Genomic DNA, 19004 nt, shown 5'->3' on the forward strand with positions numbered 1-19004 from the left:
ATTGTTTGTTTTGATATTATGAGAAAAAGAAATATTAAGCTTGAAATTAGGTTAGTTTTCTTTTAATAAATCCAACCTCCTCCTTACCAGGGTCATAATTTGCTCTGGGGCAGCGGGGGCAACTGCCCCTTCCAGACCTTAGTTTGCCTAGGATTTTGACGAAGTTGCGCCACTGCTCGTTACTACTACTACTGATAACTCACTGCAGCACCAAGCTGCCTGAGGCCAACACAGCCACGCACGCTCCTCCTCCAACCTAATCTATTTAAAGCCTCCCTCTTTACACCCTCCCAGGAAAATGACAGTAAAAACTAAGAGATAAGCCATTTGGTACCGTAAAGGTGCTTTTTAGTATGGTGCTATAAAAAGGTGCTATAAAAGTACTATAAAGGTACTGTATAGTACAATAAAGGTAAATATGTACTAAAAAAAACTGATCCGTTTCTGTATATGCTTGAATTATGCAGGTTTATCTTAGTTTTGACAATATTTTGGAAGAAACTAAATTTCAACTAGATTTTGGAAGAAACTGAATTTCAACTAAATTTCAAATTCCCCTGTCCCATAGCAAATTACACTACTGGTGCTTATTCTATTTCGTATAGGTTATTTAGATGAATTTTTCTCTTCTTTTTACCGTGGTATAAAGCAACAGTTATGGAAAAAAATGTATCAGTTGAGAAGTAAAACTCACCAAATATCTAGATTATATTTTCTAGATTACTAGATTATTCTCATCTCGAGATAAAAACTTAGACTTGAAAATGCTAGGTAAAAGTGTTAGCAAATATGTATTTTCAAATATTTGTAGGTGTAGAATGTGAGTTTAAGTTTGAAAATTCCTATTAAGAAGACTAAATCACCTATATGTGGGACAACCGGAAGTGAAGTATCCACATACTTTTGTACACATGTTTATTATATCAACTAAATTATAGATAAACTTAGAGAAAAAGAACCTTTTCCGAATTTTCGTAATCCAGTCTAAACGTCCAAAGTTTTAAACGAGCTGACAGTTCGGCAATGCTGGACAAAGTAAGCAAAAATTGTTCTGCTGAGCCAAGGGGGACATCAGGTTGTAATGTGACAGCTTCTTGTATTTTTGATTTTTCTTCTTCTGAAGGTAGCAATGCCAATAGTTTCTAAAAAAAGTAGCTTGTCTCAAAATTTATATCTGGCTACTTTGCCAAGTTAATTTTACGAGGAATATATTAATACAAGGCATATACTATGAGCCTCATTTATAAGCTATAAGATTTTGCACTTCCTGTTAGCTACCAGGGAATTAACGAGATCACCATTTCCAAAGTTTCCAAAGGAAGTTTTCATTGGTGGAATTTATAGTATGTTACAAAAAAAAAACTTTAATTATGTGCTCAGAAATAGTCGGGCAATTAGAAAAACTATTTGATTAGAAAAAATTTACCAGACAATAGAACCCTCTTCAGAGGCTTTCTATTAAGTAGAAATTGCACGCAGTTTTACACGAAAATTTAAAGTAATAACGACGTCAAAATAAAAATTTATTTTGCCTCTTGCTTCCGTCTTATGTATATTCAAACAGTTCGTGGTAACGAACTGTAGTAAGGAGCGACCCGGCTCAACAGTAACCAATACTCTAAAAAATGGAATTTTGACACCAATAGCTACATCAAAAGAATCGCATTTTAATGCTGATTTAAAATATACAAGTTTCATCCAGATCAGTCATACCCATCAAAAGTTATACTATCAAAAGTTGCATTAGTTTCAAAGCGATTCTTTTTGTTTGTTCAAAGTTTTAACTTCCCTTTTAGCTTACATAAAAAAATTTGTTTTATAAATGTCAGTTTTTACAGGAAAAACCTATTATGTATTTATATGAACTGCATCGCCCTAGTAGAAGGGTATTCTAAAATCGAATATTTTAAGGAATCAAATCTTGTCATTACCTATCTTGAGTTTTAAATATTTTCTCTGGCATCGATCTTATTAGTAACAACCTACATCCGTGCTTAAAATCCACTTAACGTTGAACAGTAGGAAACATGATACAGTCATAATTTGGTAGGAGAGGGGGCGGGGAAGATCGTAGAAACAGCATTATTGAATTAAAAAAAATATTAAACAGTAGATGTTCAGTAAGTTATAGGAATATGAAAGATAAATCGAAAGTATTTCTTACTTAAGGTGGCAAAGTAATGGAAAAAGAAGTATTATAGCGCTATCTACGAAAACAAATTGCTAAAACGCTAGCAACGTACTATGCACGTAACTACTAATCAAGTCATCAGTCAAACTTGTAATATAGCCCAGTGTACGTTGATAAAAGTCAAATCTTTCTATTTATGAGGTTGCTAGCGGTAATTCCAGGGCTAAGAGTAAGTTTTAAAGAAAAATATAGTAAGTAATTGTAAAAATATTCGCAAAGTGTAAAAAGGTATTATTTTTTAATCTGTATTATTGGAGGAACAAAGTAAATAAAATACCCTTTCGTTGCATTGCCCGCTTTTAAGCGGATAAGTACACATACTGATCCTTGTTTGAAGCGGTATAATGTAAGAGTGTTCAATCTGTAATACTTCCGGCTAAACGTGATTTCTTGCCCCCCCTCCCTACTCACCATTGTTTTCTAGTACAAAAGCAGAAGCGCTGCACCTTGTTTGAGTCAGAGTCACACAAAAGTTTTCATTATATGTGACTGGGTAGTCGGAATGGGCTAGTTGTCCCTTTCATCCCCCCCCCTCCATGACAAAAACTCTTTTACAACATTTATTCAGTTGCAAAAGAAACGTGTTGCACCTTATCAAACCGTTTGTGGTAACGAACTGTAGTAAGGAGCGACCCTGCTCAATAGTAACCGAAACTCTAAAAAATGGAATTTTGATACTAATAGTTACATAAAAAATCGCATTTTAATGCTGATTTTAAATATATAAGTTTCATTAGTTTCAAGTTAAGTCTTATCCATCAAAAGTTACGAGCCTGAGAAAGTTTGCCTTATTTTAGAAAATGGGGGGAAACACCCCCTAAAAGTCATCGAATCTTAACGAAAATCACATCATCAGATTCAGCGTATCAGAGAACCCTGTCGAAGAAGTTTCAGGCTCCTATCTACAAAAATGTGGAATTTTTGTATTTTTTGACAGAAGGCAGATCACGGATGCGTGTTTATTTGTTGTTTTTTTTGTGTTTTTTTCCCAGGGGTGATTGTATCGACCCAGTGGTCCTAGAATGTTGCGAGAGGGCTCATTCTAACGGAAATGAAAAGTTCTAGTGCCCTTTGTAAGTGACCAAAAAATAGGAGGGCTCCTAGGCCCCTCCCACGCTATTTATTTAACCAATGTGAACGGATCAAAATTCTGAGATAGCCATTTTATTCGTCGCAGTCGAAAAACCTTATAACTATGTCTTTGGGGACCACTTACTCCCCTACTGTCCCCGTGGGAGGGGTACATGTTACAAACTTTGACCAGTGCTTACATATAGTAATGGTTATTGGGAAGTGTACAGACGTTTTCAGGGGAATTTTTTCGTTGGAGGAGGTGTTGAGAAGAGGGGGATATATTAGGGGAACTTTCCATCGAGGAATTTGTCATAGGGGTAGAAAATTTCCATGAAGGGAGCTCAGGATTTTCTAGCATTATTAAAAAAACAATGAAAAAATAAATATGAAAAAGTTTTGTTTCAACTGGAAGTAAGGAGCAGCATTAAAACCTAAAACGAACAGAAATTATTACGTATATGAGGGGCTCACCTCCTCCTAATATTTCGCTCTTTACGCTAAAGTATTTTTACTAATTTCAACTATTTATTGTCCGGCTTTTGTGATTCAGGGGTCATTCTCGATGAATTGGGACAAAATTTAAGCTTTAGTGTAAAGAGCGAGGTACTGACGAGGGGGTGAACCCCCTCATACATGTAATAAAAACATGAGAATACAAAAGTTCGTTACGTAAGCTAATTTATAAGTTACGTATATCTTTTACTAATAAAAACATTCGTAAAAAATTAAAAGTTCTAGTTGCCTTTTTAAGTAACCAAAAAATCGGAGGGCAACTAGGCTTCCTCCCCCACTCCTTTTTCCTCAAAATCATTCGATCAAAACTATGAGAAAACCATTTAGCCACAAAAAAAAAAAAAATATGCAAATTTCGTTTTAATTATTCCTCTGCGGATAGCCAAAATCAAAACATGCATTGATTCGAAAACGTTCAGAAATTAATAAAAAAAAAACAAATTTTTTAACTGAAAGTAAGGAGCGACATTAAAACTTAAAACGAACAGAAATTACTTTGTATATGAAAGGGGTTGCTTCCTCATCAACGTCCCGCTCTTTACGCTAAAGTTTTTTTTACTGTTTTAAAAAGTTGGGTTGAGAGAAACAGTCAAACTTTAGTGTAAAGAGTGGGGCGTTGATGAGGAAGCAGCCCGTTTCATATACGAAGTAATTTCTGTTCGTTTTAAGTTTTAAAGTCGCTCATTACTTTCAGTTAAAAAAACTTGTTTTTTTTTTATTTAATCATACCCAATAACCGGGATTTTGAAAGATTTTCCTTTTTGTAGTATCATGCCTAGGCCACATCACACGGTCGAGAAAATCAAATTTACACACAGCTACAGCGCCAATTATGCTCTCCGTTCGCAATTTCTCGAGTTGAACATTGTTCGACTTTCTAGCATATATTTCTAGTATGGACTTTCTGATTTTTTAACTGAACAATCAGAGTCAAGGTTTAAGGCATACTTTTTAAAACTAGAAAAGATAGTACCTTAGAACAGTGGTTCTTCTATCTGTGAGAGGACTCTGACAAAATTTAAGAAGACGTAGTATTAGTAGAGAACATTGAACACAAATTCATGTTGGTGCAAACTCTTTAGACTAATTTCTTGCAATTTTAATTTTCTGCTTTTTAAATTCAAGCGTGACGCTAAAATCAAGAAAAATACCATGTCATTCATGAAATTGTGCTGTTCTTATCGAAAGATGTGATCATGATGTGGCTCGGACATCAGAATCAAGAAGTTTTAGGCGAAAATTTACATTTATGTCAGTGTTGCCGCGTTGAAACACGAAAGTAAATAAACAAGACTAATTAGTTAAATTCGACAACACTTTCTGTCAATATAAATTCAAATATTAAGATTCTGTGATTACCAAATATAACTTGCCAAATATAAAATTCAAATATGAAATAAATTCAAAGCCAAGCGTTTCTTTTTTTAGTGTGAGGTCCGTTACAAACCAAAGCTACATAACTGCATATGGATTTCCATTTCATTAAAAATTAAATTCCTGATTTTCTTTTCAAGATATATATGGTAGTGCAAGTTTTCACTTAACCAGTTTAAATAGTCAGATTTCATCTTCACTGTCCTTGGTACTTTAAGAAGATTTTGTCTGAAAGTTTTTTTGACATAAACCGGAGTCACAAGCCACAAAAACTTAAAGAATTAGTGGAATTGATACTTTTTGAGTTTAATAGAACTGAGTAGTGTTTTTAAGTTTCAAATTATTCAGCTTTGGATCCAATATTTTTTTGAAAGTTTTTATATGAAACATGCCTCGTCTTTCATGTCGAGCCAAAATATGTAATGCTTCATTTCGGTTTTGAGATTTTCACCATTTGTTGTTTTGAAAATAACCTCATCCCGCCATTATTAGACACCTCATGGATCAATCTGATCCAGGGTTTGTAAGGCCAATCAATTTTTTTGGTTAAAAATCCGCATGGAATACTTGACTTAAGATATTTAGGACTGTCATATATAGTTAACCAGAGACTCGTATACCCTTTACTTATTTATACTACGTTAAGACCTGTATAATCTGTGCTACTTTTGACCACTTAATTTCTAAGACAAATTACAAACATGCAAAGCTTCATTAGTTGTCAGTGGAAATTTCAAACCAGGCCCCTATGAAAGGGTACTTGGGTTTTTAAACTTTATAAGCGTTTGCCAGCTTCCCATTGAAAATTGCCTATTTGCTTTTGTTTCCCCCCTCCTTATGCAAATACAAATAAGTTAAAATTAAACACTTGTTTAGCATTCAATCACTTTTATTTTCAAAATGTGTACCTCAATGCCTTCTCTATTTATAACAGTTGGATCCATCTTCAAAATAGCTGCTTTTATAGCTCTTGGTGGAGGTAATTTCGTCAGAGCAATGTTTATGGCATTCGAGCGTTTAGGATCCAGGATAATAATTTCTTTGCTCTTTAATCCATCAGCATTTTTCTGAAAATAAATTGACAAAATAATAGCTTTATAATACAACACATGTTCACGGAGATGACATAGGACATTATTATGCTCCGAAAGGCGCAATTTAAGTTATTGATTATTTATTTACTTTTTCTTCTTTTTGATTTAATTTTAATAGTGATTTATGACGGTTTAATTTCAAATTAATCTAGGAATTTATTTCTACTGGTATTAAGTTTAATAAGTTATTGCCTTTAGTTGAAAAACATCGTTTTCGGAAAACTTTTAATTAAATAAAAATGAAAGCCCTTGTCTTATTGTGTTGCGAGAGCAACACTTTGGTTTTGTCCCGCTTTTTTTTTTTTTTTTTTTTTTTTTTTTTTTTTTTTTTTTTTTTTTTTTTTTCCTATGCCACTGATCTCGGCTTATTCCTGGAAACTGGTAAGGGTCTAACCTGTGCGGTTTTTAAGGAAAGTGTGGACCTCAGGCCGGACTAATGAATATGGCATTACATTTTGGAAAGCTCTGCAGAACTCTTGCCTGGGGCCAAAAAGGATGGTTTTTGCTTGTCCACGAGCCAGAGCCTATGGGGTGCGAAATGAAGTAGAGTTATGTAACCTATGTCAGAGAGGAATATCTGAAGTTGTGCAGCCAAGCTTTCGTTTCATCAGACCATTTTTCTGCTTTCGAGTGGAAAGCTCCGTTCTAGCAGGTAAGCAGGCAGGCATCACTTTCAAATTGAAGATGGACTAAAATCTATAAGTGTTAAATATATGCGGCAGTTACCCAGCATCATAGCTTCTTTGAGTGATAAATAGAAAAATTTACAGAAGCAAAAAAGCGGCATTTTCCCACGGGTCCGAAAGTGCTGCCGTGATTTCGGCTGGGTTTATCATTTGTTTTTTCGGACTTGTGATTGAGGTAGAGAAATGTTATCGGATGTACCTCTTAAAATTTAAAAGTTCTGTCATTGCAAAGGGAAATTAGAGCTTAGCCTTTGCTCCTTTCTAAGTGGTGACATTAGAAAGTTGGCCTACGGCAAAAAAAATCAACTTTTAAACTAAGACAGATTTAATTTTTTTTTCGACGGCAATCGATAGCTCTTGATGAGGTGATCAAAGTATATGTAATCCATTCTTTGCACAAAAATTCCTTCATGAGATATACTAGTTTGAAAGTTTCAAAAGGGGTTGACAACTTCAGTAGTAGGGGACTTGTAAGGAAAGGTCGGCTGTTTGCTCATATTCATCTTCGGCAGTGAGGGGTTTGCAAATTTCGCTACTTGGTGTACCTATTATTTGTTTCCAGTGTATTTGATGGTAAGACCGAGTTGGTTCCAGTGGTAAGACATGTAGGGGACTTGTAGGTAATAATCGTCTGCTAGGCTACAATCATCTTCAGTGAAAAGGGGTTTGTAACTTTTGCTAGTTGGTGTAGCTTACCCATACTCACTGTAACCTAGAATTAAGTGTTTACACAACGGGTACAAACGATAACGTAAAAACAACGAGGCAGTTTCGTAATAATTAATAGAGTGTCATCTATGGTATTTTGATCCTGAAAAGTTACGGATAGCTTTATAATACCAACTAGATCATACAAGATACTGTTTCAAGTTTTCATCCGTCACGATGTCTACGATTGATAAGGATAACGTTCAACTGGCTGCAAAGTCAATTTAGTCCCTTCTTTCGGTATTATCGATAGCTCCTGAGGGAGCTGATAAAAAATGTGTAGGGGACTTTTAAGTAATAATCGTCTGCTAGGCTACAATCATCTTCAGTGAAAAGGGGTTTGTAACTTTTGCTAGTTGGTGTAGCCTACCCATACTCACTGTAACCTAGAATTAAGTGTTTACACAACGGGTACAAACGATAATGTAAAACAACGAGGCAGTTTCGTAATAATTAATAGTGTCATTTATGGCATTTTGATCCTGAAAAGTTACAGATAACTTTATAATACCAACTGGATTATATAACATATTGTTCTAACCTTTCATCCGTCACGATGTCTACGATCGAAAAGGATAAAGTTCAACTGGCTGCAAAGTCAATTTAGTCGCTTCTTTCGATATTCTTTTCTTATTGTTGTTTTTTCAACGCTGAGGAACAGCCTTTGATCATGTGATTACTGATAGCGTTCTTCTTTGAACATAACGTTTTAAAATCTTCGATAGGCTGACAACTTCAGCGTTTAACCGATAGCAAAGAAACAAAACCAAAGTGTTGCTCTCGCAACACTTTATTCGGCGAAGCCGGACAAAGGTTGCCGCAACACTTCACGTTGCTCAGGCAACGTAGGTCTAGTTGGCTTTGTCTTCTTGGTATGTCCCCGAATTTTTTTTTTTTTATCTTAGAGAACATTTTTTTATCTATTTTATTTTGGACCTATTTTTTGGGAGGGTCTTACCCAGATTCATTATTTTGACTATATTGCCCTAAGGGTGACAGAAACCGCTCTGGAAAGGTGAGATTTTTTAATATTTTTTTAAAAGAAAAACTTTGTGAACATATTAAACAATTCTTCTACTACATAAGGAAAATGGCGAGCGTATATACCGCAGCTTTACTAAGACGTAATTTATTTTCTCATATGTTATTTAATCTAAATGACCATTACAGAATAAAAAACTCCTAAGGTATTTCAAGGAAGTAAAATGGGGGTTTGGGTCACCCATCCTCTGCCTTAAGTCTTTATAATTTCCAAATTATATTCAGTTCAACTTAATAAATTTTTGTTTATTAACAGTTTTTGTGGGGGGAGAAAACTCTCCTACTATAGTAACATCGTCTTATCTTGTTGATGGAAAAATCTCACTAATTATGACAGCAGCATCTTCCACAACGGTCTAAAATTGTAATATAGCTGAAAATATAAGTGGTAGATCTCAACAAGATAGACATTATAAAACTGAATTTTGAAAGAGCTAACTAAATCTCCGAAAAAAAACAAAAGATGTAGAAAAAGGCTTTCGCTGTAAAGAAGAAGTTTTAATAAATAGTAAGTTATTGCATTAAAAAGGGTATAAATATGAAATTAGAAAGACTTAAAGCACATTATGGATTACCCCAGCCCCCGTAGTATCTTGCGGAAATACCTTAGCTTTTTATCCGGTAATAGTCATAAAACTAAATGATATCTAAGAAAATAATGAATTACCTTGTAGTAAGGCTATGGTATATACGGTCGCCCTTTTCCTTACCTAGTAAGAGTAATTACTTAATAGGCTTACGTAACTTAAAAAAAAAATAAATGTTGATTTACTAGAGCGTAGTTTACTCTGTAGGGCCATAAAGTTAAAAATAAGAAATCTCCCAAAAGCTGGGTCGAAAAGGAGGCTAAGATAACAAATGTTCGGAGACATATCAAAAAGACAAAGCCAATAAGACAAAGGGCTTTAATTTTTCACCAATTAGAAGCTTTCTAAAAACGATATTTTTCAAGGAAAGGCAATGAACCAATACCACCAGATATAAATTCCTATATTAATTTTAATTTGAAACTGTCATAAATCACTATTAAATAATTCACAAATCACTATTAAATAATAAATGAGACCCAAAACGAAGAAAAGTAAATAAGTAGTTAATAATTTAAATTACGCTTTTCTAAGCGTGATCATCTCATAAGCCCCTAATCCTGGCACAAGAGAAGTCCTAGACTGATCGACATTGGTGACGTTTTTGAATCTTCCATCCTTTTTTAGGTCTATCTAATATTTTTCCAAGCGTGATCATCTCATCCGATCCTAATTCTGTTACAAAAACAGTCCTAGGCTATTTCATGAACGATCTTCATTTCCGATGTTTTTAGAATCTTCCCTCCTTATTTAGGTCTATCCAACCTTCAAGGATCTCTAGACTTTTTTCATTATGAAATTAAAGAAGACAACTTTTTTCTACTGAAAGTAATGAGTAACATTAAAACTTGAAACAAAAAGAAACTACTCCAAATATAAGGGGTTTGCCTTTTCCTCAAACATCGTTCTTCACTTAATACTTTAACACTTTAAAAAATATTTTTATTCCAATAAAACGGTCCTTGTGTTGCCAGTGATCGACTTAGTATTTTCTAATTCTGGTACCACAGAAAGACGATATTAAAGTTAGAAATTAATAGACTTTGGAACATTCTGCAGTAATCAAATCAAATATCTAGAAAGAGAACATACACTCTATTTTCAAATTTTGAATTTAGAGATGTCGAATTTATGTAGGAAAAAATATACTCTCAACTTATCACGTATTATAGCGATATATGTTTTCTAGGATATTATCGACACTTTTTGCTAGGGCTAGAATGAAAGACACGCTCTTTAGGTATTTTGGAAATAGATGGAAATCCCTGGAAGGTGTTTTGAGAAGCCCTGAGTTGTAAATAAGCTCTGTGCGAGAGCTATTTTTGGAACATTCAGTGGTGTCATAAGTAATATATGGAAGTCTTTGGGAGGTGTCTAGTAATTTCGTAAGGGTTAAACAAGCTCTATGTAGGAATTCTGCAATGTTATGTTGTGCTCTATCTTTTTCTTTAGATACAATGATGGCACAAGTATTCTTTAGATAAAAGTGTTCATCTTATTCCTTGCCGTTATTTATCCTTCCTATATAGAGCCCCTTGAAAATGCATCAAAAGGCTCTCGCAGACACCAACGATATGAACGCCCCTAGCAGGACTTTGTGGAACTAAAATCTTGACGAAAATAACCCCCTTTTATCTACAGAAATGCTGTTAATTTAAGAGATACAAATAGATCAATATCCTTGGCCTTTGAAGCTCTTCCTATCATAGGCCAAACCTTGAATCTAGCATTTTGAAAAAAAGAACTACAGTGACAAGGCCATTTCTTTATTTTGAATTCAAATATCTAGCTTCTGTTATAAGGTTTCACGAAACATAAAAGTGACGAAATTCATTTCAAGCAAACATATTTGAATGGGTTTCCAACGGCAACAATTTTGAATTGTGTGAATACAGTTTACTGGTAGCGAGACACCTATCCAGAAAGGGGGGGGGTGAGAGTCAGTATGGCTTAGAGCGAGGGAAGCTCTTTTATCTAAAAGCTTCTAAGCTTACATTCATCATAATGTCTTTCTTTTTTACCACCTATATTCTTTGTAATATAAAACTAGCTGATTTACAAAGCAAATCTAGTCTGGAAAGTTAATACGCCAATCATCAGAATCATATTCTCTCTACCAACATTTGCTATTTGATATGAACGTTCTTTAACTCGCAACTTTATTCTTATAAATCTTCTTTAACTAGATAAAGTAGCGACTTGCAATTGACAAGAAAAACGAGTTTTTTGGGGTATTTTCACTGAAACAATTGAAAAAAGAGAATTTCCCTCAAAAAATAAAAAAAATAACCAGCCACTAAATTCGATGGGTCTTGCAAATACTCTTACTAAGATAAGTCACTGCTATTTTCAGGTATTTATTTTTGAGGAGTATTTGTATACGTTTTATTATACAAACAGACCTCATTATATATGTCCTAATCAAGTAAAGGAAATTATTTCAAGTTAAATTTACCAGTTAAGTAAATAAGTATATACATTCAGGTGCTTGCCAACCATCTACCACTAGCAAAAAATTGGAGGGATTGTAATTTTCTAAATGATCAGCAAACCTGCCCATTTCGGAAATGGATTGAGACATTTTTTTGTAGGTGTAACGAACTTGTGAATTCAAGGGGAGATACGTTTAATGTTGGCAACGACGAGCTACTACTAGGTGATCCTTAAATCAACTTCCCCTACACACACCTTATGTGTTTTTGTATATGACTTATCGGCTTTGACTTTAACCTATACATGTATTTGCTGTATATCCTTGTAGAGGAACACATATACCTTAATTTTGTCTTGACAAAACACTACCGCTAGACGGTCGAATGGGAAAGCTGAATTTACTTTTTGAAGAGCTTCTTTTTTGGAGATATCTGAACATAAAACAAATCTATTAAACAAGAAAAAATTAACGGTAGCCTATATCTAAAACAGACGAAAAAACTGATTAACAATGTTTACTATTTCGGGAAGCAAAAAAAAAAAAAAAAAAAAAAAAAAAAAAAATGATTCACTCGGACAAAACATCAGAGACTAAAAACTTGAACACGAATGATCCCAATTAGACGGTTAGGACAACACAAAAAGCTAAATCAAAAAGCCCTTACCTCCTACAGATAAAAAGCGCATTAATCAGCAGATGTCAGGTTGGGCCAATACCATAAAAAAGAAAACAAGCTTTGTTAATAAGGCGTACAAATTAGAATACATCAAATAGGCCATAGAGAGCGAGAAAATTTCCTAATACGAGACTTTACTTCTGACCTAAGTGCAAAAGATGCATCACAAAAGGCTCTGACATTTTAGTGAAGCTACTAACTATACTTATTTAAAATTATCGACTCTTATTTAATGTCTTATGTCATAAATATACATATATACATATATATATATATATATTTATATATATATATATATATATATATATATATATATATATATATATATATATATATATATATATATATATATATATATATATATATATATATATATATATATATATATATGTATATCCCTTGGTTAACGAAATTTTGGAGCCTCCTTAGGAAGAGCAGCTGTTCTCTGGGGATAATTCATTGTTCCCTAACTTTATTATTTAAAGCAACAGTTTATTTTAAGTTAAGCGCAGTCCAAAAATTTTCAAAGTTTGACTTGCTTGTATTAGTTTAGAATTTATTGTAGCCTACATAAGAAACTATGAGTTCGCCCCCAAAGCTCAAGCGTTCCCTCGCTGCTGTCCTGTACTGCCCTAGTTGGTAACAGGGCAATAGGTCTCTCACACTGTCTAATACTTCCTGTTAAATATTGAGGTATGGTTTTACTTAAATTGTTCTTTTATGTATAGAAAGTGAATTTAAACAAGCTTTTGGCAATTTTTATTTTAATAAAGCCATCTACTGCTCATGACTGCTCAGTTTCCTCACACTTTCCTGATAATATTATGCAATTTCTAGACGAAAGAGTTTATTTCCCAAATAGCAGCACAGTCGATTGAATCTTTAAAATGTTCAAGATATAAAAAGAGGGAAATGTAATTTATGCTTAGTACAGAAGTATACATATGAGCATAATAGGCGCAATATTAGGATATATCCTTCACGCATGGCACTACAGCATACATAGGTTAGTTGGCTTTACATAAAAACAAGGGTGGTTAAAACCTGGTTAAAAGTATCAGTAAATATTCTTCTCTTGTTAAGCGATTCTATGAGGTTTGCAGTTTATAAGTTAAAAGCACAATAGCGTAAGCCTAAACTCTGATCATATCACTATTTTGTAATATCAGAAGCAGCATATCAAAAGTAGCGTTAGTTAAAAGTACTGAGAATATTCTTCACAGCCGTTACGACTTGCCTCCAAAACACCGACTCTGAAACTGTCCAAGTACAAACTCAAAAAGATACCTTGGTTCTGCCTTAGAAATAAACAAGCTCATTAAGACACCACCCGGTAGAAATTTCCATTAAACTTGCAAAATAATAGCAATAATATGCTGTCACTATAATAAAACCAATAATGGAAATCACACCACCTCTCGCGCAGCTGGTAGAAAACTCCTAGCATTTTCTAAAACACTTAAATTTGCTATTTTGAAAATTTGCTAGAATTTAATTTGAGTTGTTAGCCCCATTTAATAGCCTTTTAATAGGCAGCAAACTTGCTTCATATCATGGTTATAACGATAGCTGCAACCTCGTAAAGAACTAATCACAACCCATTGTTGCCTGCAATTAAAAACGCACCATAAAAAAAAGACTGCGTTGCTTCGTTGACATTTATTGCTGATTCAGGAATGGTAGCTATTACCTCGATTAACCATAATAGTGAAAACCAACTTTAGGAATTTAAAAAAATAGCCTGAGAACCCTTGAAAATGGCACTGGATATTTTTTCTTTTTTTTTCGTCATCTCTAGCAGGGAAGTGGAACATCATAGAATGCTGTCTAAGGGCTTATATGAAAAAAAGTTGCAATATCTATGTACTTTTTTATGTAGTAAAACATAATATTTAACATACAATACGATTCTTGTCAAACAACATCTTCATATGCAAGATGATTTAATCTACGTCTATTTTGATCCACCTATATTTTGATAAGATGAAATAACACACGTATCTTTTAAAAATTACTTTTCTTGGGTACATAATAAGGAACGGTTAATGATATTATATTTATTCTCAACAGAGGAGCGACAGCCGAAGAAAGGCTGTGGAGCCGGTACCTCATAGCACCTCCCATGTTCTGTTTAATCAAATAGGCTCTACTACAAAATTACATAGCATACTTAAAATATCTAAGTGAAAATAATCATACAACTAGGTCAGTATTAAAATTCAAAAGAAAAAAGTCTCGACGATATTCAATTTGGGTATTGATAATAGTTTTAGTAGTAGTAGTAGTAGCTGTTTTGTAGCTTTTAGTTCAGTAGTTTGTAATACCTGTGTTGGGGAGCATTTAGTCTTTTCACTACGAAACAAAGACCAATCATCAGATTGAACTTGGCATATTTTCCTATTCTGATAACGTGTGGAACTCAAATTTGAAATTTCCAGCACATTTTCACACCCTCGACTAGTTTCAAATTACTTAATGAGTTTTCTCACATTTTTATTGAGAAAGAAACACCGCCAATATGGCGGTGTAATGTGCCAGGACACAATATTACCCATAGGCTTTTTAAATATGCATAGATAACTGAATAAAAGATAAATCTAATAATAATTTCGAGGAGTAAAGAGAGACAGTGAGCAACCCCTTTTAAAATTAAATTTCGAGTCTAATTTTAATAAAAAACTTTTCCTTCAGAATATTTCTACCTTTGCCTTCGGTTTTCTAACCTTCTTAAGGGATGACAATATTAAATGTTTACTCAATCAGGTAATCTCACCTTTCCTGTAATATCTTTGGCACTGCGTTGCTCAAAAAGATATTCCAGCTTCTGAGTGTCTATAAGAATTGGATTGAGATCATCCCATATTGTATTGCCATCTCGAGCCTCTTTCCAAAACAGCTTGACAGTTTTCTTAGTCTTCTTTGGCAGCTAGACATGAAATAAAGTAAGATTTTACTTGCTAGTATGAATACAGATATCTATTAGAATTTTTTGTGTGTCCAAATCTCAACAGTTCTCAATGAGGGAGTAGCAGCAATTTGCAGACCGTTTCCGTTATGACTCTGGTCAAACACAATAATTAACTATTTGTCAGCCTGGATAGCACATACGTTTTCAAGTCTGTAGCGCAACTAAAAACTGAATTCCAAAAATTTTTCCGATTAAAAAACGAAACTGGTTTCTAAATTCTTCTTGAGGGATACCCTATTTTGAACCAAAAGATGCACTACTGTAACAAAATTAAGCTAATGAATTCTGCATAGCTTTTTGGACTTTTTTTTCTTGGCAGTTCAGCCAACACCAAAGTAGAATACCAAGGGGTGGCTCTCTTCCCCCCATCCCACTCTAAAAGAAAAATAAAACTTAAAGCTAATGAACTAATTTAGAACCTTAAACTAATACAGACGAGTCATTTTTTATTGCTACCAATATTTTAGCCATGCATTTGAGTCAAATGCTGCTTCTATGAATAATTGTGCAGTACCAAATTGGACATCGGAAACCACTCGGCTCATTTTATTTTTTTCTAATACACAGATAGCAATGTTGTTGTAATATGTCAAATCAATCCAGTAGTATATAGGAAGTGACAAAATATATATTATTGTATGTTTTTATATACGTACAAAACGTACATACGTACATATGTACAAAACGTATATATACGTGCAAAATTTTTAATGCACGTATATAATATATATATATATATATAAATAATTTGTATGTGTGTTATGTCTGTCGAGTGATGTCATGTCATCATGTCGTCATGAAGTTAGTTGTCGTCATGTTTGTTATGACGATGACGTCATTAAAGGTATTTAAGAAATTCGTTCAAAGACAAATTTTTAATTGTAAGAAGATCGTGGACGGAAAAATGTTTAATTGTAAAATGACGGAAGAACCTATAAAGGCAACAGCCGAGGAAGCTGCTCAAAGAGTCTATGCCAAAAAACTTGCTGCTGATAGAGAAAGTAAGAAAACAAAGCGTGCCGAGGAATCACAAGAACAGCAAGAAAACAGGCTTGCGGCTGATAGAGAAAGTAAGAACAGAAAGCGTGCCGAGGAATCACAAGAGCAACGTGAAAACAGGCTTGCGGCTTCAAGAGATAATGCCAGATTAGGAATGTGCAATTTCCGTCAACGAAGGCGTGTCGAGGACCTACCAGAGCAACGCGAAACCAGACTTGCTGCTAAAAGAGAAAGTGAAAAAAGAAGGCTTGCCGAGGAATCACAAGAGCAACGTGAAAACAGGCTTGCGGCTTCAAGAGATAAAGCCAAAATAAAGCGTGCCGAGGAATCACAAGAGCAACGTGAAAATTATCGCATGGCATTCAGGTACAGCCCAGTCGATGATTATAGTAGATGTGTTCAAATTGGGACTATGTCTAAAATTTGTCCCTATTGCAAGGCCTTGAAATTTAATGGTGAAACAATGGGAATGTGTTGCGCCTCAGGAAAAGTTAAACTTCCTCAAGTGGCTGCACCCCCAGAGCCATTGAAGACTTTGCTTACTGGAACTACGTCAGAATCTAAGCGTTTTTTTTTATCAAAAATCAGAAAATATAACTCATGTTTCCAAATGACGTCGTTTGGTGCCCAAATCGAAAATCAAGATCAATTTATGCCTACTTTCAAAGTAAAAGGGCAAATTTACCATAGAGCAGGGTCCCTTCTAACATTCTCAGGCGAGAATCATAAATTTTTACAATTGTACTTCATCAGTGATAGAAATTCTGAATTTAATGCACGTTGCGAAATTTCTCCCGACGTTGAAAGGACAATCGTTTCCCAATTGCAACATCTTTTCCACGAAAATAATAATTTTGTGCGTCTGTTCAAAACAGCCATCGATTTGATGCCTACTGATACGCATAAAATTGTTATTTCCGCTGACAAAACGCCCCCTGGCCAACATGTGCGTAGATACAATGCTCCAACTATCGACGAAGTGGCAATCGTTATGGTCGGTGATCAGTTTTTACCTCGAGATATTATTCTTCATAAGCGAAACGCTCAGTTGGTAAGAATTACTGAAACTCATCAATGATACGATGCCCTACAATATCCTATCATTTTTTGGGATGGAGCCGACGGCTATCACTTTAATATTAAATTGATAAATCCAGCCACTAACAAAGAAATGAATAAGAAATGCAGTGCAATGCATTATTATTCCTATAGACTAATGATTCGGCAGGATGAAGACAATTATATTTTAAAATGCCGTCAATTGTTTCACCAATACATCGTTGATATGCATGCAAAAATTGAATCAGAACGTTTGCTATTTATCCGTCTGAATCAGACCAAGCTCCGCTCTGAACAATACATTCATTTGCGAGATACAGTTGTAAATGACGGTAATACCACAAACGTTGGAAGATTAACGATTTTACCTTCGTCATATGCTGGCAGTCTCCGTCATATGCATGAATATATCAAGATGCTATTGTGTATGTTCGTCTCTATGGTCGTCCAGATTTATTTATTACATTTACATGTAATCAATCTTGGGACAAGATACAGCAGCTTTTACTTCAAGGACAATCGGCGGTTCAGGCAATGATGGTTACCCACAATATAGAAGAAGATCTACTGAAGATGGCGGTAAAAGAGCAATAATAAAGAAGCATAACGGTACCACCATCGAAGTAGATAACCAGTGGGTTGTTCCATATTCCCCATTATTATCAAAGGCAGTGACATGGCAGTTTTTGGCTTGCAGTCCGAAATCAAAGATATCGTACAATATCAGGCTGGAAGATACATAAGCAGTAATGAAGCTGTTTGGCGAATTCTTTCATTTCCGATACATGAACGTAGTCCAGCTGTTGTTCACTTAGCGGTACATTTACAGAATGGTCAACATGTTTATTTTTCGGGATCCAACGTGCAACAAAGAGCCCTGAATCCACCGGATACAAAGTTAACTGCTTTCTTTTCGCTATGCAAAAATGATTTTTTTGCAAAAAGACTACTGTATACTGAAGTGCCTTCGTATTACACGTGGAATACTAAAAATAAAGTATTTGAACGTCGAAAACAGGGTAAGTCAGTCGACGGCCAACCTACCATCTTCAAAGATACCACGATAGGAAGACTCTACACCGTTCACCCCAATCAACATGAATGCTTTTTTCTACGCCTGCTTTTGGTGAATGTACCTGGTCCGACGTCCTTTGAGTATTTGAGAACTGTAAACGGTACTATACATGACACTCACCGTAGTGCATGCCAAGCTCTGAATTTATTGGAAAATGACCAACACTGGGATAACTGTATCAATGACGCTTGCGAAACGTCAACTCCAAGTCAAATTCGTGCATTATTTGGAATCCTACTAACAACTTGCTCTCCTTCAGCTCCAACAGAGTTATGGGAAAAATATAAATCGAAAATCTCCGAAGATATACTCAATCGCAAACGGCTAGAGATGTCAGATATGACTTTTGATTTTACATCAGAAATTTATAACTACACTTTAGTTATTATAGAAGATTTGTGCGTATGTATGGCAAACAAACCTCTTCAGGATTTGGGAATGCCTTCACCTAATCGTACCGCTGCTGTTTCGACATGTGTAGAATTGGATCGTGAACAAAGTTACAGTACGAGTGGTCTATTGTCG

General features: G+C 34.6%; 1 protein-coding gene across 8 annotated transcripts in view; it reads right to left on the reverse strand.

Moving 5' to 3' along the window:
• The window catches only part of LOC136028152 (uncharacterized), a 202470-nt gene that overhangs the window by 26844 nt on the left and 156622 nt on the right, over positions 1–19004 (reverse strand). For 7 of the 8 annotated variants that reach the window (XM_065705822.1, XM_065705821.1, XM_065705820.1 and 4 more), the window contains 3 exons: positions 15151–15304; positions 6061–6221; positions 960–1142 (listed from right to left, as the gene is read on the reverse strand). In XM_065705822.1, coding sequence (XP_065561894.1) covers positions 960–1142; positions 6061–6221; positions 15151–15304 — 498 coding nt within the window. The remainder of the gene's footprint in view (positions 1–959; positions 1143–6060; positions 6222–15150; positions 15305–19004) is intronic. The other variant, XM_065705818.1, reaches the window with a different exon arrangement.

This window comes from Artemia franciscana, chromosome 6 (genome assembly GCF_032884065.1).
Source record: "Artemia franciscana chromosome 6, ASM3288406v1, whole genome shotgun sequence".
Classification (NCBI taxonomy): Eukaryota; Metazoa; Arthropoda; class Branchiopoda; order Anostraca; family Artemiidae; genus Artemia; species Artemia franciscana.